Source organism: Alternaria burnsii (assembly GCF_013036055.1).
Source record: "Alternaria burnsii strain CBS107.38 chromosome Unknown 746, whole genome shotgun sequence".
Lineage (NCBI taxonomy): Eukaryota > Fungi > Ascomycota > Dothideomycetes > Pleosporales > Pleosporaceae > Alternaria > Alternaria burnsii.
Window position 1 is genome coordinate 1,135,438 of NW_024066109.1, and position 20,130 is coordinate 1,155,567.

At 51.2% G+C, this 20,130-nt stretch overlaps 6 protein-coding genes across 6 annotated transcripts; 2 read left to right on the forward strand and 4 right to left on the reverse strand.

Moving 5' to 3' along the window:
- Nucleotides 1–1,142: 1,142 nt before the first annotated feature.
- Nucleotides 1,143–2,481, forward strand: GT037_002943 (uncharacterized protein; the record flags this gene model as incomplete). The annotated part of the gene is made up of 2 exons (XM_038927990.1): nucleotides 1,143–1,833; nucleotides 1,886–2,481. 2 exons carry the CDS (start codon nucleotides 1,143–1,145, stop codon nucleotides 2,479–2,481), a joined length of 1,287 nt encoding a protein of 428 aa, XP_038789268.1.
- Nucleotides 2,482–2,841: 360 nt separating this feature from the next.
- On the reverse strand, nucleotides 2,842–4,160 carry GT037_002944 (uncharacterized protein; the record flags this gene model as incomplete). The annotated part of the gene is made up of 3 exons (XM_038927991.1): nucleotides 2,842–3,707; nucleotides 3,886–4,089; nucleotides 4,151–4,160. 3 exons carry the CDS (start codon nucleotides 4,158–4,160, stop codon nucleotides 2,842–2,844), a joined length of 1,080 nt encoding a protein of 359 aa, XP_038789269.1.
- Nucleotides 4,161–7,290: 3,130 nt separating this feature from the next.
- On the forward strand, nucleotides 7,291–9,019 carry GT037_002945 (histidine permease; the record flags this gene model as incomplete). Its single annotated transcript, XM_038927992.1, has 2 exons — nucleotides 7,291–7,775; nucleotides 7,846–9,019. 2 exons carry the CDS (start codon nucleotides 7,291–7,293, stop codon nucleotides 9,017–9,019), a joined length of 1,659 nt encoding a protein of 552 aa, XP_038789270.1.
- Nucleotides 9,020–11,944: 2,925 nt separating this feature from the next.
- GT037_002946 (uncharacterized protein) lies at nucleotides 11,945–12,517 on the reverse strand (the record flags this gene model as incomplete). The annotated part of the gene is made up of 1 exon (XM_038927993.1): nucleotides 11,945–12,517. The coding sequence occupies one exon, from the start codon at nucleotides 12,515–12,517 to the stop codon at nucleotides 11,945–11,947; it is 573 nt and encodes a 190-aa protein (XP_038789271.1).
- A 1,389-nt stretch (nucleotides 12,518–13,906) lies between these two features.
- Nucleotides 13,907–16,587, reverse strand: GT037_002947 (uncharacterized protein; the record flags this gene model as incomplete). The annotated part of the gene is made up of 5 exons (XM_038927994.1): nucleotides 13,907–14,610; nucleotides 14,668–15,445; nucleotides 15,498–15,726; nucleotides 15,902–16,178; nucleotides 16,227–16,587. The coding sequence occupies 5 exons, from the start codon at nucleotides 16,585–16,587 to the stop codon at nucleotides 13,907–13,909; spliced, it is 2,349 nt and encodes a 782-aa protein (XP_038789272.1).
- Nucleotides 16,588–17,787: 1,200 nt separating this feature from the next.
- Nucleotides 17,788–18,976, reverse strand: GT037_002948 (uncharacterized protein; the record flags this gene model as incomplete). The annotated part of the gene is made up of 3 exons (XM_038927995.1): nucleotides 17,788–18,216; nucleotides 18,415–18,870; nucleotides 18,917–18,976. 3 exons carry the CDS (start codon nucleotides 18,974–18,976, stop codon nucleotides 17,788–17,790), a joined length of 945 nt encoding a protein of 314 aa, XP_038789273.1.
- Nucleotides 18,977–20,130: the final 1,154 nt, after the last annotated feature.

Here is a 20,130-nt window from a genome sequence, read left to right on the forward strand (position 1 = left end):
AATGACTAGTGATGGCCTGAGCGGGATTTTCTGCTGTGGACATCTGACGCCATACCTAAGCCAGATCATGACATAACATCGGTCTTGACTCCAGCGCCGGAGGGCAAGAGAGCACGCGACAGTAGATGATTCGCAATGCTGCCTGAGGAGACGGACGTCGTTGATGCGGAAGGCCGGTGGCCCGCGGCTGCGTCATGCTAATATCTCGCTTATCGACCGGGGTTTGCTCCACTTTTGGCTTCCTTCTTTTCTGTAATCTGACCCTTCAACTGTTCATCGCGACAGTCGATTTCCATACCTACCGTTGAGATGCTAAATGCGACGGTTCCTGCCCCTCTTTTTTTGCCAAACAATCTAGACTGGTCCTGCCGCAGGACTGAACTCCGCTGTACGCGTCTTCAGATAGTTCAGGCTCCGGCTGGACCTACGCGGCGCGTCATGGCTTTAATCTTTAGAGCCACCGCCTTAACCCGCAGATTACACAAAAAGGCTGGTGTGTGGCTCTAACAACCCATATGCCGCTGCCGCGCATGTGGAGGTGCTGAAGCACAACGCGATCCATCATCGTCAGGTCAAACTGCCAAGACGTCTCACAAAATCGCCGCAACCAACCACGAACTCGAACAAGCAATACTCCTGGCACGAGCGTGTCTTAGCATCGCTCAAATCAACAGTTTCATGCCTTTTCTTGACGATCGCACACTATGTGCTGTGGCTGTTGGTGAGCCTTAGTTTCAAGGACACACTCGACAGCCCAATAGCAGATGAGCCGTTTCACTGGCATACTCCGCACAGCGCTGGGGATCGAGGCAGCTCCGAGCTGACCCACTGATTCGCGCTTTGGAGACGTTATGCGACTGAGATTAGTGACCCTGACGGCAAACTCCCAAGCCGTCATCCCACATTGATAGCATTGGCGTCTCCATCTTCCGTTGCTTTACTTTCTTTTCCACCTCTTGATTGATGTGGATTGTCGTTCCTTCAGGAACTCAGGCTCTATTTTCGTTCCTCCGTCGACCGGATACATTCATTTCGGTTCTTAGTCCTGGGGACATTTTTTTACTCTCTTGTAGTTTGTTGATGTTACTTGCGCGAGCGCATTTCAGTTTATTTACTACCTAATACCTTTTGTTACATCAATCATGGCACGCTATCAACTCCGAAGGCCGTCCCCGGTCAAGGTCTTCCCAAAGCGCATTCGTCAGGTCGATCCTGTTGCAAGTACGATGCCTGCTGCAGAAGCTGAAGAGGAAGAAGGCCCAGAGAGCCCAGATTCACCATTCAGCAGCCCATCAACAGTCGGTGACATATCCGAGAGCGAGGATTCGGAATCCGAAGACGAGGCCGAGCCACCATCACCAGTTGAAAGCGGTGCCACAGCTGCATCTACTGCAACTCTGGATGCCACTACAACCGTGAGTGCTACTTTAACTGTGGGTGCTACTTCGACTGCGAGTGCTACTTCAACTGCCGCTATATCAATGTCAACCTCTTTATCGGAAAATAAAAGTTCGGCTACGGCTGTGCCTTCCTTCACCTTTGGCAGGCCATCTTCAGGAAAGGATGCACCGCAACCCCAGATTACCGGGTCCACACTCTCAACTGCTGTTCGTCCTACCATAACATCAACCATCATCAAGGAGGTCAGACCAACAGAACCTCCGAAGCTGTCTTCGGCAATGGCTTCAGTATCTCTAGCTCCGCCACCTGTGAACACAGCTGAGCCAGAACTTTCCGGCGAGAGTAGTGTCCCCCAAAGGCTTCCACAACGGGAACAAGAGCCTATCATGACAAAAGACGCCATGATTGCAGCAATAGTGTTGGGTGTACTTGGTTCGTCACCACCATTCTAGTTGCTACTATTCCATTGCTAATAATTGAGTAGGTGCATTAGCGCTGCTTGTCGCTGGAGTAATTTTCATCAAGCGCCGCAAACGTAAGCACGGTTATATCGATGCGGATCCATCATTTGAATCCTCCAATCCTTACGCACCCGCCTCCATCCCACCTCCAGAGACCGCACACGTAGGCACCGCATCCTCGATCTTCGCGCGTCTCAATGGCGGCGACGGTGCTGGCGGAAACGGTCATTTGACCCGATCCACCGACCGCAGCAATACACTATTCGGTCCAGGCCCGTACTCCCGCCCCGAAACCGTTTCTACCGAGCGCTCAACCCGTGTACCACCAACGCCAAATCCGTTTGCTGATCCACCCCTCAACAAAGCGTACGATGTACTAAACAACCGACCTAGAAGTACGACGCTTACGGATCGAGGAAGTTGGCAGCAAAATCCCTTCAAAAATCCAGAGAGCGAGCGGTTCGATCCTTTTGGAGAGTTGAAAGAGAAGGCCAGAAGGGAAAGGATACGGTACGTGGAGGATGCGAGACGAGAAGCCGAGTTGAGGAAGCAGATGGAGCAGAAAGAGGCGATGGGACTCCGGCCGGATGGTATACCGTGGGATGGCGGATATCGGTGATGATTGGGATGAGTATGTGTGCATTTAACATTTTTGAAGGCTCTACATGAGCAGGAGCTGTGTCTCCGTGGCGATTCAGTCTCCAGTGACATTGTTCACACGCGCGCACTCGGATACCCTTGTAAGTTTACCAATAATAATACAACACAATATCTATGATCTCGCATCGACATGGTTCGTCGCACTAGCACTGGTAAGAGTGGAAGCCCGCAACACGCCAATCGCTACACGTGAGAATCGCACTGAAGTGAGGTCACACAAGTCTCAAGAGCATTACACAGACGTAAATAGGTGAACCAGAACTAGAAACACTAGGGATCTCCCCAAAGCATGTGACCAAACATTCGTCAGTAGCTATTGCTATTTGTTCGACCCAATTCTGTCATCAAACTTTGGATCTCTCGCATTCAAACCCTCGTCATATTGAAGCTCCTCTTCACGCTCGATGCCATCTTCGTCCACCATAAGTGCGCAATTTCTCTTGATCAGGTGCCATTCTTTCTCATCATATGTTGTGGGCTCAGACGCGATAATGGTATGTTTACCCATCATGCCTGCTTCCCCAATCTCTGTGCCCGCATCCGCGCTCCCACCATCCTTATTATCTGGGTTGCCAGGGTACTTTGTATTCAGGGTGCGGCCCGCAAACTCTGACCAGTACAGACTCGGTGGCTGCTGCGAGATGTGGTTCCGAAAACGGATAGCGAGCATCTTCGTACCATCAGTGGTACAGAGATTCAAGGAATTTGGTGTGTTAGCTTCACCGAGTAGGTTCTTTTGGAGTGTGAGGATTTGAATGACGGTCTTTTGCATGGCTTCATGCATTTTCTTCAGGGGATATGCTTTCTCCCAGCTTTCTTTACCTCCACTGTTTGTAAGGTTTGTGATGTAGAGAGCGGCAGCGTGCTCAGAATCTGTGCTACCAAGTACGTTGCAGTATGCGTCGAAGGAGAGGAGGGACGTCATTTCTCGGCGGATGGAGGAAAAGTTTGAGATGACGCCATTGTGCATGAAGACGTGGCGACCGAAGACGAAGGGGTGGCTGTTCACTTGCGTTACGACGGAGCCGCTTGTGGCGCGGATGTGTGCGAAGACGCATTGTGATTCGGTGTTGTAGCAGAGAGACTTGAAGTTGAAGTCGTTGATCGGCGGCGATTGGGATTTGTAGAGGGCGGGACGAGGACCTGTGACATTCTTAACGTAGGATGAGGTCGCTGTCGTGTACCCTGGGTGTGTTAGCAGATTTCCGGGACCTAAGTGTTCTTGTAGCGCTGTCTTTTCTGAAACTCCAGGCTTTCTGGAGGTACCTGGCCTTGATTTTTGTGACTACCAAATACACGTGTATTATGATGTTGCATATCAAGAAAGCCATATGATAGTACAGGGATACGACATGACACGTACAAGCAATTCCGAGACCGTCCATATTCAGTAAAGAGTTGCGCATCCTCATCAACTCATCGGGTGAGTCATCCAGGTCCTTCTCTTCATTATGGGGCAGTAGATGCGGCAGATAGTGCTCGGAGCATTGCTTGCTGATGCTGTTGTCTGGCGTGATGAGGACGTCTGACAGCAGACATGGTTCCGTAGGAGAAATGTATGCAAACCCTTGGTGTAGGTATACGAAGTCAGTGCATGTCTCACGTGCGATTTGGACAGAGAAACTTACAACGACACATGATGCTTTGTGTCCTTTGCGTTTGAAAGACGTGTTAGTATTTGCGATTTACGAAAATTGCAGGAACAAGAACAGGCTTTTGTAATGGCACGGATTTAGAGCAATGTTCTCTTCAGATACTCACCGTGTTTCAATGCAAGATGGGTCGTACAACAGTCTTGATGATGCGACCTTTGTGACGTGGAGCCTTTTTGTAGGTGGGATATGTTACGAGGATGCCAGGAGGCGCGTGAGGGCACGTATCACAGCTGGAGGACAGGAATTTGCAAAGATGATGAAGCGAGGAGATGCCGGGCACAAGACGAGGGCGCGGGGATAACGACGATGAGGACACGCGTGATTTTTGTACTCGTAAAGAATAAGACACGACTTGTTCAGGCTGCAAGAAGGACCTGGGTGGCTGAGCCCGTGAGGCTGAGACGGCTGACGGAAAGCGCCCGAGAGCTGAGTACAGGAGTTGCTAACACACAACGCTTGTATGCGGAAAGCACGATGTCGTGGCGCGGGGCAGGCAACAGGAGTGGGGCGCGTTGATACGAAACTCCTGTTAAGCAACAACGCAGGCTCTGGATAATGGCATTGCGAGGCAACTCGTCGTTTGAGAGGTCTTCCACCAGCACTCTGTAGACAAGGAAAAAGAGTCAAGATCGTGGTTGGGGGCGTGGTCAAGATTACAAGATGTGTTTTAAACCCTGGCTCATACAGCTGATGACGACATGTTCCCTCAGCGGTAAGAACAAGAGAGGGCCAGTATAATCCCCAATAAATGTATGTCCAGAGAGATCGCATGTGCCCGAGTGAGCGTAATGGCATGCATTGGCTGCATCGCAAGCTGTCCGCAGCGAACAGCGACCGCCGTGCGAATATGATCTCCCTTGCTTTGGATTCAGGGTCCGTCCAGAAGTGTCTCGGAACAGCGGAAGCAAGGGAGTGTGGGCCATGAACGGAGAACTCCACTATTCTGGAGCTGATAAGAGCTGACTACGATTAGAGATTGCTAACGTGGAAGCGTGACTAGTTTCCATATTGCCTGTGTGCAAGTAGCAACCAGCACGACGGTCGAGACCAGAATGCAGTGGTGCCGCGGAAAAGCTGTGAGCATTGCCATGGTGTTGTGCTAAAACGCCTGCGGGCGGCGATGGTGACCTAGATCTGAGCATCGTAGGGCTTAGCGAAGAGGGAATGTACAAGCGGCAGCCATCATCGATTGATCCGCCACAACGCGCCTGAGATCAAGAACGAAGAACAATGTGATTCCGACAGTAACACCTAGCGAGTCGCCTCTGTGACAGCAACGCTCACGCTGCTAGATACGCCCCAAGAACAATCGTACGTAATTGATTTCGTCTTGTGCGCTGTGCGACGCCTGGTTGACTCGATGAGTTGCACTTCTTTGCTCGGTGGCTGCTTGCAAACGTCTGCCATGTATCGTCGCTTCGTCCTTGGAAAATCGGCAGAGGGCAAGCAGGTGTCGACGAACCGACGATGAGCCGGAGCCGGAATCGGAGGGAAGATTTCTTTGCTGCTACCATGACTTTCATTCTTCACCTCACCTCTTGCCCTCTGATAACGCATCCAAAAAGGCCCCCCTCCTTCAACACGGCAAATAATTAGGGCTGCAGTGTAGACACAATGAACGCGATTGCCGCTCAGCCTACAATCGGGCGATGCCGAGGACCCAGCGCCTTTAGGCAAATAACAACCGGACGCTGAGGTGAGAGGCTGAGCGCTATTCCTTCAGAGTTGAGCAGTATGAGCATTCCGCAAGATCAACCCCTAGGATTCGCTACTACACTTGCTGCGGATCTTCCAAGCCACCCGTGGGCAACTGATATGCAGGCAGTTTTTTCGAATCGCAACCACAAGGCGACGCGAAGGGCTTTGAACGATTACTATCCATACAGGAGCATATCTCAGGAGATGGCGATCAATTCTGAATCGTATCGAATTTTCGTGGCAGAAGGGAGAAGGACCGACCCATAGGACATACTGTTCGCATACATAGTAGTACAGCATGCCGGCTTCAGGGCGGTACTTCTCACGCGCGATGCCGTCATCTCATTTGTACAAGGCTTGGTCTCCCGCAATGCCAATCTCTCAACGCGCGCAAGGCACGAATCAAGCACCGTGGCGTTTTTCCTTGCTATCAGCCGAGCCCCGGTCCAGAGGCTTCGTTATGCGGCTCCCCTAGACACATGTAGCTGGCGGCATCAGACGACCTCTTTCTCACAAAAGATGCGAGGCTCTATCAGCCGCAAAGCGCCACGCCAGAAGCAATCGTACCACACCCCGGATTCCCAAGAGCCTGGTGTGACAAATGGCTCGCTAGCTGTTGCTCGCGTCTGAGGCTGCGCTGCCTTCACGCGCCTCTCATGCAGCCACTCGCCAGCACCGGAAGCCCGCCAACTTAGCAAAGCCCGCCGCGCTGGATTACGTTCCCTTAACTGTCTTGAAATGGCGGAGGACCTGGGCCCTGGTCGCCCGCCCCAGAACCTGACCCAGGCGCGTCTGCCCATGGGCAAACAAGACGTTTGCGCTGCTTCGCTGAGCCTGTCTTGTCACCCACCCCGGCTCAGTAGGGTGGCGCCGTCCACGCCGCTAACGAGGGAAGGCGCATCCCCATTCGCGTGCCACAAAACGAGCGGGGTCGCTACAGCCGGGGTGGGTTGAAAACTCTGTGCCGTCGAATCCCATGCCCAGAACCGCGGTGCATTTACTACGCCGCAATCAGTTAGTCTTTGCCGTCCGCCTAGCGTCCCACCAAACCGCTTTCGAGTCGTAGTCGCATCGCAGCGCTCACCACCGAGAGGATCCACAGGCAGGGCAGACTGGGTGTGCCGCGCCTGTCTCTCGTATAAGTACCCTGCCTTTCACCCCAAGGGTCCTGGTTTCGATAAGGGCAACCTCACTTCCTCTACCACGTTGTAGCCTTCCTTCTGTTCACTGGCATCCAGTGCAACTCATCTTGTTGTAGCTTTAGCTGCTCCCCCACGCGACTGAAAGTCGATCCCTCCCCCCCAGCGTCGACTCCAGAGCGACAAATCCCAATACCTGAAGCGACTTTCCATACGCGACATTACTCCCTTGCGACAACTTGCCCTTTGCCTAAAGCGACAATCCCCATTGCAACCATGGCCGAGGACAAGAAATATTCTGGAGAGTTCGTCCGCGAGACTTATCCTGGTGACGATATCCAACATGGCCAAGTGACCGACAACTCCGACGACTTGCAGCGTCATCTTGGTAACCGTCAAATCCAACTCATTGCGATTGGTGGTTCTATTGGAACTGCTCTCTTCGTGTCCATTGGAGGCGCTCTCAACAAGGGTGGTCCCCTCGGTTTACTCCTCGCATACACTGGATACTCTTGCATCATCGCTCTTGTGAACAACGCCATGGCTGAAATGGCCAGTTTCATGCCCGTGTCCGGAGGTTTCATTCGAATGGCTGGACACTGGGTCGATGAGTCCCTAGGCTTCATGGCCGGCTGGAACTTCTTCTTCTACGAAGCTCTGCTGATTCCTTTCGAAATCACAGCTCTCAACATTGTGCTGCGATTCTGGAGAGATGACATACCAGTCGCTGCTGTCTGTGCGGCCGTCATCGTTCTATATGCGTAAGAACCACCGATTAGCCTTGAGGGCGATGTACTACATATATAGAGGACAGAAACTAATTACTTCTAGTGCTTGCAACATCTTGGCTGTAAAGGCATACGGTGAGGCAGAATTTTGGCTCTCTGGAGGCAAGGTCATGCTGATCCTGATTCTCTACTGCTTCACCTTCGTCACCATGGTTGGAGGTAACCCTCAGAAGGATGCCTATGGCTTCCGATACTGGCGCGACCCTGGCCCAATGCCCGGCAGCAGCGATCTTGGACGTTTTGAAGGCTTCCTAGGTTCTCTTTGGGCTGCGTCTTTCTGTATCGTTGGTCCCGAGTACATCTCCATGGTCTCCGGTGAGGCTAAGCGTCCTCGCGCGTACATCAAGACCGCATTCAAGACTGTGTACTTCCGATTTGGTGCCTTCTTCATCCTTGGTGCTCTTTGCGTCGGTATCGTTTTGGCATACAACGACCCAGAGCTTGTCAGCGTATTGGCAGCTGGTGAGAGCAGTGCTGCTGCCTCTCCCTACGTCATTGCTATGAAGAACCTCAACATCGGCGGCCTTCCCCACCTTGTCAACGCCCTCTTGATCACGAGTATCTTCTCTGCGGGTAACACGTACACTTACTGCGCGACTCGCAGTCTGTACTCGCTTGCTATTGAAGGCCGTGCCCCCAAGATCCTGCGCAAGTGCACCAAGAACGGTGTTCCGATCTACTGCTTCTGTGTAGTCATGATCTTCCCGTTCTTGTCTTTCCTGCAATTGTCGGACGACTCTGCCAAAGTCCTGACCTGGCTCACCAACATCATCACTGCTGGTGGTGTCATTAACTACATCGTCATGTGCGGCACCTACCTTGCTTTCTACAAGGCTTGCAAAGTTCAAGGCCTCGACCGAAAGACGCTTCCCTACTGCGGTTACTTCCAGCCATATGGTACCTGGTTTGCGCTCTGCTTCGAGATTTGCGTTGTCTTTGTGTATGGTTACAGCACCTTCAAGCCCGGCAACTTCACCCTTGAGTCTTTCTTCACGTACTACACCATGGTTGGCGTTGCCCCGATCCTGTTCATCTTCTGGAAACTCTTTAAGAGGACCAAGTGGCTGAAGCCACACGAGGTTGACCTTGTCTGGGATGCTCCTCTCATCGATGCCTACGAGGCCTCCTTCATCACACCACCTGTCGGCTTCTGGACTGAGATGTTGCAACTTATCGGACTGAAGCGTAACGTCCCCGTGGACAAGCGTGCTGTTTAAACTGCTTTTAGCGAATCAGCGAAACCTGTATAGCAGAGATATTCTGTCATGATCTAACCCATTGGATAGATTTTCTATCGCCAGAAGCCTATGAACACTGGCTGCGCTCTTACATAAATATTATACCCATTCGTTCTGCGAACATCGAGATATGGCAGCTTGCGAATGATGCCCGACCTCCGCTATGCCTATGCGACAAACAGCGAGGCCAAAAAAAAGGATACCCAAGCGACAACGTACCATGGATTTTCGATTGTGATAAATGTATTGCAGCATCCTTTCTAATGGCCTACGCGACACTACTGAGACGACAATTCCAATGCGACTCGGTCTTAAGAGATCTCCTATGCGACAATACTACCATGCTCGTAGCAACGCTAGTGATGCATCTGCCGTCACGCACCAGCTTGCCTAGTGTCGTATGGTTCAGCACACTGACGGCTTTTGACTTGCCAAGGCACGGCTGAGACCACCCCTCAACGACGATCGACATTTCGTATACGTGCGTTTATTGGGACAAAACACCTGTAGACTGCGGTCCATCCGCCTGGCTTTTGGGAAGTCGCCCGAACCCTAACGTGGCATCAGAGAGCACTTGTAGGAGGCTCGGCAATGCATTCCGCGCGACTCACTGCTACTGTTGCGCTACTGCTACTTCCACCAGACACAGCCCACGACCATGTCTGCCTCGACTCGCCTCGCTCAGCCCCCTTGTGCGCCACTATCAAAAAGTATCAATCCACCCACACTTGTATGCAGCCGCCTGCTTCCGGTGTTGGGCCAAAGTCTCCGGCTGTTTCTGGATGCCTCGAGCCTACAGGTCATTGTTGTTAGTAGGGCGCCATGCGAGATGTCTCACTTGCCTTATCATTAGGCTTCCGGTGCTACTACACGAACCCCTGCCATAACCTCGTCAGAGAGGCTGGAATTCTTGAGGCAGAGAGTCAACGATTCGCTCGCTTTGTGGCTTGTGTACGCATGTGCGACCGTGCCACCAACGCTATAATACCGCTGCACTTATCTCGGACCTTCTACCAAGGAAAGAGAGCGTTTCAGGCCATCTTCAGTTTCACAGGCGTCGGTGCGCAGTATATACGATCGCTCTTGACGTCCCGAAACGGCCAATTGATCCTGTCGCCAATATCCCGGTCCCGCTCGTGGCGCACTATAATCCCACGTCCACCATAGCTCCGCACGTTTGCATTGGAGCCTCTATCTATCGTCGGTAACGCACTATTTATGCTGCACTTTGTGGTTTGGGCTAGATGTCCGTACCTTGCAGGACCTTCTCCGCAATTGATAACGCATGTGCTTGTCGACCAGGATGATAAGACGGCTCCATCTTTCCCCGCATTGTCCACATCGTGAGCTGAACATATTGGTGTATTTGCGAGAAGATGGCTGAAGCCCAAGCTCCATCTAAGACTGCGGAACCGCCGTACAATGCTTGGACACTCACGCCCCAGTATCTACACCGAAATTGAACTGGACAAATTAGCAGAAAAGGGTAACATACAGATCCAGCCTACTAATCATCTTGTCCACTAGATCGAACAGTATCATCTTCCCCGTCGGAAAGCATCTTTGCTGTAAAACCACAGCACTACCTACTCCTTACTCGGCAGATAAACACCTCAATATCGAATTGGCATAAGCGATGGTAGTTATCTTCGTGAGACGCACCATATGTGCATAACCATGGTACAGTATACATTTTTGACACGGCGCTGTCCGAGCCAGACTGCCACACTGTGGATGGGTACCACTAAGAAGTCACGGTACGCTACCACAGGCTGCTTATGGTACGCTTGCGGCTCGGAATGTTTCCGTGGGTGATCTGACGTACGTCAACTATCTAGACTCACCAGTACTGTCATGCTACTCTCGGAGATGTGTTGACAGAAGCAGTGACAGCGGTAGTGTTATTAGTAGGTGCAATGTCTCTAGCATCAAGGATCTGATCGTATTCTGGTAGAGAGGCTTTACACGGTATCGCAATTAGGTGGCATCGGATGACTCTTTGCAAGACAAGAGGATCTCTAAAATCGCTTTGTTCAGAAGGCAAGTACAGTTCAAACATGTTTCTTCACGTTCAGGAAACAGATTTCACGAGGCTAGAAGTAGGCCGTTTCCGGCATTACTTTACCAACTTATCCAGAAGACAAGAGAGTCAATGGACGTGACAATACCTTCAGTGTTTGCACACCTAATACTATACATATTGGTAACGGCACTTGTATACATGAATCTGTTTTGGCAAAACCTTCCACCTGTTCGACAACAAGTATAATGCAAGCCCCACGGTCTTGTCTCCACGAATGGACGTCACATAACTCCGTGACATCGACCCACATATCCCGTTGTTATCTGAACATATCACATTCGCCTAGGTTTACCAATAATGTCTACGCTCTCTCACCAGAGACGGCAGCTAGAGCGCATGCCTAGCCGGTCCTTCTGGCCATTTCTCCATGAAGAGACGGGCCGATTACCGTTGTTCTCGGAACTGACCCAGTGCACCATTGCCAAGGTGTTGGCTGGAGGCCCAACGAGCCATATTACTTGTCGCACAGCAGATTGGACGCCATGCATATAGAGGTCAAGCCTGACGTAGGAGAGAATCAAAGGTTAACGTCGAATACGTCATCGTGCGGAGAAGGCGGGACCCTGGACGGGACGGACGGGACCGGAGTTGAGCCGAAGAAATTCTGGGGTAAAGACCACCGCTTTAACGCGTCGTCGCGTGGTCTCTTGCCTGTGTAGTGTCGATCGTTCTTCAATCGCCGGGTTGTCGTTCGAGTAGACCCTTCTTTCAATTCGTATGTGTCCTTTGTATGGCCCGATTCTGGACTTCGTGCTTCTTTCTTCATCTTCACTACCCGCAACTTTGCCACTCCGAGTTCTTGCTTCGACATACGGGGTGCATCATCGGAACCCATACAACTGCCCTATAGCGTCTTGCATGTCGACTGTATTGAGTGTAACACGTGGTCTCGGATCCCTGATACGTGTGATGATTTGGAGGATGAAGTGCGAACCCAATATTAGGAATAGACAAGGTATGACGATACGACTCAGTACACGACCCCATGAAATCCGTATCTGTTGCGACTTTCTCTCTTCGAATACTTGTCCTTCTGCAGGTGTAATGGTTGCATCCTCCATCGGTATCGATGCTGCTTCTAGAATCGTTCTGTAACTCAATCGACCAAGCCATACATGCCAGCCTAGTAGCATGACGGCGGCTAGAGCGATGCTCGTCCATGAGGCTACCGCGTACGGTGATCGTGCTCTTCGACCCAATAGGTCGTAGATTTCATCCAAGCCTTGGACAACGTGATGCATCGTAAGTGGAACAAAGAGCATAACTACCGCCAGCGCGACGACTTCCAGGCACCGCATACTGAAGCGCTTGAGAAATGTTGATTCGGCCTTGTGGACATGCCAGTGTGAGAGTAGACTTAGGAAGTCATCCGTGCGCGGGTGGGTTGTTGACATTGTTAGCAGCATGGCGGTCGGTTTGGTGGTATAGCTAAAGTTTGGCAGGCGTAGTGATGATGCTCGAGGAAGAATAATGGTAAGGAGGCGGTAAAAATGTCGACGCGGCGATACCAATTCCTAGCGACAAGAGGCTCTCTTATACGAACTTCAATGAGGTAGGTCGATATTGTCTCCGGAAATCCACGTTATTGGTTTTGTTATTGATGTTGTTGCTGTCCTTGGTGAGGGCTACCCTTTCTTCGGTTGCCGATGTGTTGACGAAGCGCAGTGACGCAATCGAAGCAACACGTCTCTCTTTCTTCTCTTCTTGTCCGCGAGTTCAACTTGATGGCTGTTTCGATACGAAACTCAAATGTCTACGCCTCCTCTCGTCGTGTCTTACGCACTAAGACGACGTCTTCTCCGAGCCCCCTAGCTCCGCGATCTGCGTGCCCGAGCACACCAAACTTTACAGGAATGCGCAACCCGTCTTTTGCCTTATCGCTAGCTATCCTGGAAGTTCTGCAGTTGCTAGTAAAATCGTTTTGTCGAGATTGTACGTTTGGAAAAATCGTTGCGCAGTTCTACCTCGGCTCCTCGCGTCCGTATCCTCGTAAACCCGACGTACGAAGAACCCTGCCAAGCTCCTCTTCGCACAGGCTTTACCGCTCTTCCAGTATTGGTATCACAATTCGTAGGCCGAGCTGAGTGCAACAACGATACTCGTATCCAGACGTGCTCGTACAACAACGACCGTTCCGCCTTGAGGTGTCGTGTTACAAGAAGGTGAGAAAAAGGTAGGATGGTGATGATGATGCTTACAACGACGTAGTCTGGGTTTTACGAAGTCTGCGCCCTGATCCGCACTGCGCCGCAGCAAGTAGGTGCACTGGGTGCCTGAAGAGAGGGGCGCAGTAAGCATTAAGGGTTGCCCCGCATCTGCAGCCTTGCGACGCTAGCTTTTGACCTAAAATTGTGATTGGTGCCCGGGCAGAAAGCGTGCCTGTGGCTGGTCAGGAAATCAGATGTGGAGATTGGATTTACGATGAGAGAGGAAGGTGAGTACCTAATGAGATGAATCAGTGCACGTGATGTGATAGTTTTTATAGGTAACGAGGCTGGAAAAGCTTCGTGACACTAGGAAGAGACAAAACGAAATGATTTGGGAAGAGTTACGAGCTTTACGACCGAAAGCCTCGATCGCATGAAAATGTTGAATCTCAAGGTGGTCACCTGTCTACGCTTTCTATTCAAAAACAATCGTGAAGCCGTCCAGGCTGCATTGGTCCAGGCATCTAGGCACTGGAGCCGAATGTTGAAAACACAAAACAAAACACCGACAGAATGCGCGCTAAAACTTCAAGCCATCCGCCCAAAATGCGCAACGTATGCTGTGTCTGCAAGCGATCAAATAGGATTTCCATGATCCCCAAAACTGACCGTCCTTGCGCGTGTGGGTTCTTGCAATCCTGCATCACCATACCCTTTACCCTCATAGTCATGTTCATTCATGACACCCAAGCTCTTCCAACTGGCCTTCTCCTTCAAATTGCTCTTGCTTGGTTTTCTGCTCAAATTACCGTTCTTGTCGGCATCGCTGTAGAGGCTTGGAGTGCTAGCTCGATGGACCGCAATGCCGATGCCCAGTCCTTGACCGTCAGGCAAAGCACTGGTAGGCGTGTTCTCGTACGAAAAGTCTCCCATGTTAGCTCTGCCTTTGCCTTGTCCATTGTAGTTCCCTTCGTCTCGAAGAGTAACATCACTCCCAAAAGCCGGACCAGGACTATGACCCGGCACCCTAGTCTTGCCATTTGATGGGCCTGCAGCGAAGTCGCGTGGCTGGGGCGGCGAGTCTGAGTATAGCGTATACGCGGTGTGGACTCTGTTCAAAGAAGGCGCTGGTGTATGGCCTCTGCTACGAGGTGCGCTCTTGGGCATGCCACCGGGGCTTGGTGCGCGGCTAGGATACTTTGATATGAGGCCACCAGTTTCGTTATCGCTGTCGCCGGCCAGAGATCTGTTACCCCACGAGACATCGCGGTGATGTGAGTGGCGTGGATGGCGGCTCGTATAGTGTGCGACAACTAAGAGGATATTATCAAGGAACAGTACTAGGAAGGAAATTAGCATACAACCCTTTCTCCTTGATAGCGAATGGGGCTACCTACCACCAGTGAAGAACAGCACCACTATTGGGATTATCCAATGGCTCCCTTTGAACTTGAAACCGTTGGTTGTCTTGTCGGCAATGACAGTAGACACTCCCAGAATGATGAGCGTGAAGCCAACGACGACTCTGTTGATGATCTCGCCGAATTCGTATTTCGTCTTGTGTATCTTGTTGAACCAATACATGATGGCCAATACCAGCAATACACAGCCAGCACCAATGAAGAACTGCATTGTAGTGGTGTTGAAAACATCAGATACCGCGTCCAGCTTGACTCGTGGACTGGTCGTAGTTGATGTCACAGCGTTGAGTTTTGCTAGAGAATCGGCATGTGCCTCATACACAAAGACTTGCGCCCTGTCGAACATGTAACGAACGACGTCGCCGGTGCGGTTGTTCCACTCGTCCGATTTGAATCCATACGTTGCAGTGTAGTTCTCGATAGCAGTGAAGTTGGTGTTCCAGTTGTATGTTGTGTTCCAGTATTTGCTCTTGAATCTACCATTGACTGCAATCATGCTCTGATTGAGGTAGTCAATATAGCTAGCGGTGTCAGAGTAGCCATCCGCTGGTTTGGAATAATCGTTTGGCTTGAAGGACCATATCCATCGGAGAGCTTGGACGGCAGAATTCCATACGATCAGCGACGTATTGCCTTCGACACATAAGAGAATTGCTGAGTGTAGCGGATAATGTAAGAGAGCCCACACTTGTTGCCGTAGAGTTCCGAAGCGATCGTGAGAAAGCTGGTCGAAATACAGCATCCACAGAAGGTACTATGAGCTTGATTAGCAGCGTTCCCCGAAGTACTCATACGTGGCGACATACCAAGAGAAGGACAGCTGCAATGACGGTTCCGATCTCACTCATGTTATTGCTCGTCTGACCTTTTGTAATGCACGCTACGCTCTTCACCATCCCAATGATCCCTTCTCCGATGATGATGAGGGTGAGCAGTTGTAACCGCTCCGTAAGATGGGTATACTTGAAACTGATGATCCGCCATATCATGGCGATGAGAAAGATCAGAAGACCTTCAACAATGGATATGATCACCCTGCGCCCTTTGTTAGTCTGAGCAGCTGAATCGAAAGAAGTATACTTGCCATGCGAGTTGCTCTTCAAGACCAACACGACCCCTAGGAAAGACAACCATAGTGATGGCATAGCCTATTGCTGCGGCGGCATGCACACCAGCGCTCAGACCTAAAGGAATTAATGTCTGACGGAACATGCGACCCTGCCACATAACCACAGCGTATTGTACAGCGATCGCAATTCTACCGATGACGAGTACAATGGCAAAATTCCGGTATGACTTCTCAACGCCACTGGTGCTGTACTTGTCGAAGACCGGACCGGCATACACAAAGCCAGTGAAGATGCCGAACTGTATGGCTTTATGAAACCGATTCCACACACAGTCGATACTGAACCGCACGTCGAATAGTGTGACGCTCAGCCAAGTAAACCACATCAGAGTGAAAAGTTTGAGGTAGTTAATGAGTGCTAATAGAGTGTCAGTCACTGCATAAAGGCTTGGACAAACATGCGTACACTCTGCATCAGTATGTTGATGCATAGCCGTGAAGTATGCAAGGTTGGCAACGAAAAAGAGGTCGTAGAAAAGCTCTATCGTGCTAGCCTCTGTATGTTGCTTGTAAATGATGATGTTTCCGCGGCTCGTCCTGCCGTTTCCAGCAAATGTGGTCGTATCATTCGAACTGTCGAACGTGCTGGTGTGAGTATTGGTCTTTTCCAGGTCTGTGGAATTGTTCGTCACTACTTCAAGGACATCTTCGTTGATGGGATTTGCGAGGAGCGGCAGGTAAGTCCGCCTGCTCCTATGTCCTGTATGCGCACTGCCGTGACTGTCGGTAGTCTTCCGCCGTAGACTGAAATAACGTGCGAGGTCCATGATGAAATAAACGAAAGAGACGGAATGAACTTCGTTAGTGATGCGATCAAACTGAGGGGAAAGCTAGATAAAATGCAACTATCCCACACAAGATATATTATAAGCGCGAGCTATCAGCAAAGCTGCCCTAGAACAGTGCTGTGTCTGCCAAGCACGCGTCGGTCCGTCGTCGACAGTGGATAGTAGTAGTCTTACCGCGGTATGTGGTGAGCCTTCGCCCCCGAAACATCGTGAATTTGGCCATAAAATTGTTGTTAGGAAGCTTGAACAAATCATCTGTACCGAGCGATTGATTAGACTTGTGCACCCGGGGAATTGCCAGGGTAGTAACCACACACTTCCAGACACAACACCAGTGAGGCGTAGACAACGGAAACCGCGGCATGAACCAACGGGCAGGCCTGAATAGACGCACATGCATGTCAGAACAAGCGGTACAATCCGAAGGGTATTCTTAAATCTGCACGACATGAAGGTCGCTTGCTGTTGGTAGGGAAGTGTCGTATGCCGTGAGCCGTGCAGATGTGCTGCATGGTCAGCGTTGAGCGGCACGACTTTGTGTATCTCGAATCTGTAAGGCGAACCACGTTGTCGGTGTGATCGGTGCAGGGGCAGTAAGTTGTGCCGATCTTCTAGGATGCTTGCCAACGATGGCCGAACCAGCATTCGCTGCCAAGCTTTCAGATAAGCTCAGCGGACAGTCTGCGGTCTCGCAAGATGCTGCGGTCCAGGCTGAGCACACCTTTGTATTCGCCAAACGCTATCTGAATTCCGATCGTGCTTACTCTTGCCAAGGAACGCGTATCTTGCTTGCAGCAGCACGCCGATACCTGCAGTTGGCCTGCGAGTTCTTGAAATGGAAATTTGTGCCAGCGCAAGTGCTGAAACGAGCGAACAACGCTTGGCCAGAAGACTACATCCTCCCTGACAGAGATACATATCTGTTTCCCCATGTGACTGCACACGCTTACTCATGACGAGTGTTTCGGCGATTATGAACAAGCCGCATCTTGTAGAGGCATGCACAGTTTCAGCACGTCTGAATCACTTGGTGGATTCACCCCAGTGCACATGTACACGCAGCCCCGATGGACTGTCAGAAGAGGGTTGCCACCGAGCTGGCTAAATTGAGACGAAGACAAATATAAGTTGATAGTCGAAACGAAGGCCGCGCTAGACATTGTCTGGTGCCTCTGATTGCTATCTTCTGGACGGCTCAACGTAGTCACTGGTGTCTCCCTCAAAGTCCTCGTCCGATGAGCTTTCGTCGTCATCTTCGTCGTCCCCAGCTGCCTGATAGTCGCCGTCGTCGTCTAATTCATCATCCTCATCCGGATCAGGGTCAGCTGGGGGTGGACGCCTTGCCCGCAAAGTACGACCGGTCTGACTGGCTTCCACATTGGCTTTGTTGACCTTCGCTCGCACGCGGCCCTGTCTGCCTCTGCCTTCGAAGTCAAGTTCCCACTCGAGCTCAAGTGCCTGTTGCCTGGTGCCAGGGTTATCGATGATCCAATTATATGGTTGCTTTAGAACGATCTCGGTGCGAACGACGAAGGTTCCCCAGCCCCGAGCTTTGAACTCATAAGGCGGCTTTCGGAGGATGACGTGGTTTCGCCGAAACGTAGGGTGCTAGAAATTTGTCAGCGCTACAGTGATAGGTAAAGTGGTCGATTCGCAAGTGTCTCCAAGTCATGCGCCCGTTTGATCCTTCCCGAGATGCTGTCGAACTCCCCTTGGGCTTACTAGACGCTCTGTGCGGGGAGACCTTGGCATCGAGATATTGAATGCCGAGCCTTGTCTTGACTGGGACAGAACTCGGGAACGTACCAGATGGATGTGTACTTCCTTGATCAAGTCCGGTCTCGATGTACGCACAAAAAACGTCCAGTCGTGCTCATTGTCATCGCCGGGGTTCCTGATAAGCCTGTGCTTGTTGCCTATGAGGATCATGACACCCTCAAAGCCATCACGCCCGATGCGCGATCCCCTGTCCTCTTCCTCCTCTGCCCGTCTCTCGGCATATGTGACGGGATACTTGTGTTCCAACTGCCTCGCCAGCGCGTTATCCGGGGCCGCAGTGGTGCGAGTCCTGCACATGGGACAGTTTGCTTCAAGGTCATACGTGGGATCATAATTTGGGTCGAAGTCTGCGAGGTTCACGTCCCAGCTTGAATGTTCGATGCGATTTGTATTAGAGGCGTCGGACCACTGTGCCATGCATGACGCACATAGCAGATGGTTGCACTGAGTTTTGACGGGCGTAAAGAGGAGTAGCTGGCAGATCTGACATCTGTTAGCAGCGGCAAGCGTGATTGCGTGATGTGCTTACGGGGCAGAGGTCATCGTGCGCGACCTCTTCCGCGTTTGACTGTGTTACTGTTTCGGCCATGGTGATACTGCAACAGAGAGAAGAGGGAAGAAAGAATTAAGTGATTGTGCCGGAGGCGCAGTCTTTAGCTGCCATCCCTTGATGCGATTGCGGCATGGCTCGCGCGATGTTGTTAGAGGATGCGTTGCCGCCATTGGCTGTGACGTCCTCCAGGCATCAGTCCGCACGAGCCAAGGTGGGGCGGAGAGTGGTTCCACGTGATAGCGCGTCAGGACATAAAGAGACATGCTCGCGCAGCGTGTGCTTCGTAGAAAACTTTCTGCATCAATTAGAATCACACCATGCTTCGTTACTCGACTATTCTATCATGATGATATCCTCTCCGTCCAATGAAATGAACTTGCCGAGCATGAACCCAACACCAACCCTTTCGTACACTCTCGAGTCCTCGCTAGTCAGTTCTTGAATGGGCGTGACAAGTAACACGTAATATCTTTTCTCCCTCTGTCATCAACACGCTTGCCGAAACAGCACTGTCCTCGTTTGTCGAGCAAGACCATGAAGTCATGGATTTTGAAGACGCGCAGTCAATCTCTGGGCGAAACACAGATGCAGATATGTTGACGATGCTTCTGACAGTCAAGTTTGGCGCTGGAGCTTACGATATCCATGTGAGTACAGCGCGAACAACGTGGGAGGGGCGTCCAAAACCAGAATACAAACTGACAAATATGGCAGATAATGTAGAACTCATACTGTGTCATCGCTCCACGAAGATTGTCAAGCGTTAGTCAAGCATCAGCCTCCCATGCATTTCGAAAGCTGACACAACACAGGGAGGAATAGCAAAATGTCGGAAAAGGTAGATCGATCCTAGAAAGACTTCATGTACGCTCTCCGCTCATGCGGGCATCCTTTGCATGTGACGTGACTAAAGACCGAGGATACAACGAAACCGAAGCCGCTGTTGCGAACAGGGTGCAGCGCTATGGTTGCGACACTTTGATTGAAGCAATGAGCAGAAGATACGCGAGGGAAGGAGAACAGATGAATACACGCCTCTCGTCCACGCTAGTGGCGTTTGCATATCGCATGGTGATGGAGTTTGGAGTGTGGACGTGATTTAGGATCTTGAGAATTTGGAATAGGATGAGAACGCATCGGCGAAACCACGCAGATTTGAAATTTGTTGACTAAGCCGCTATGACCATGTG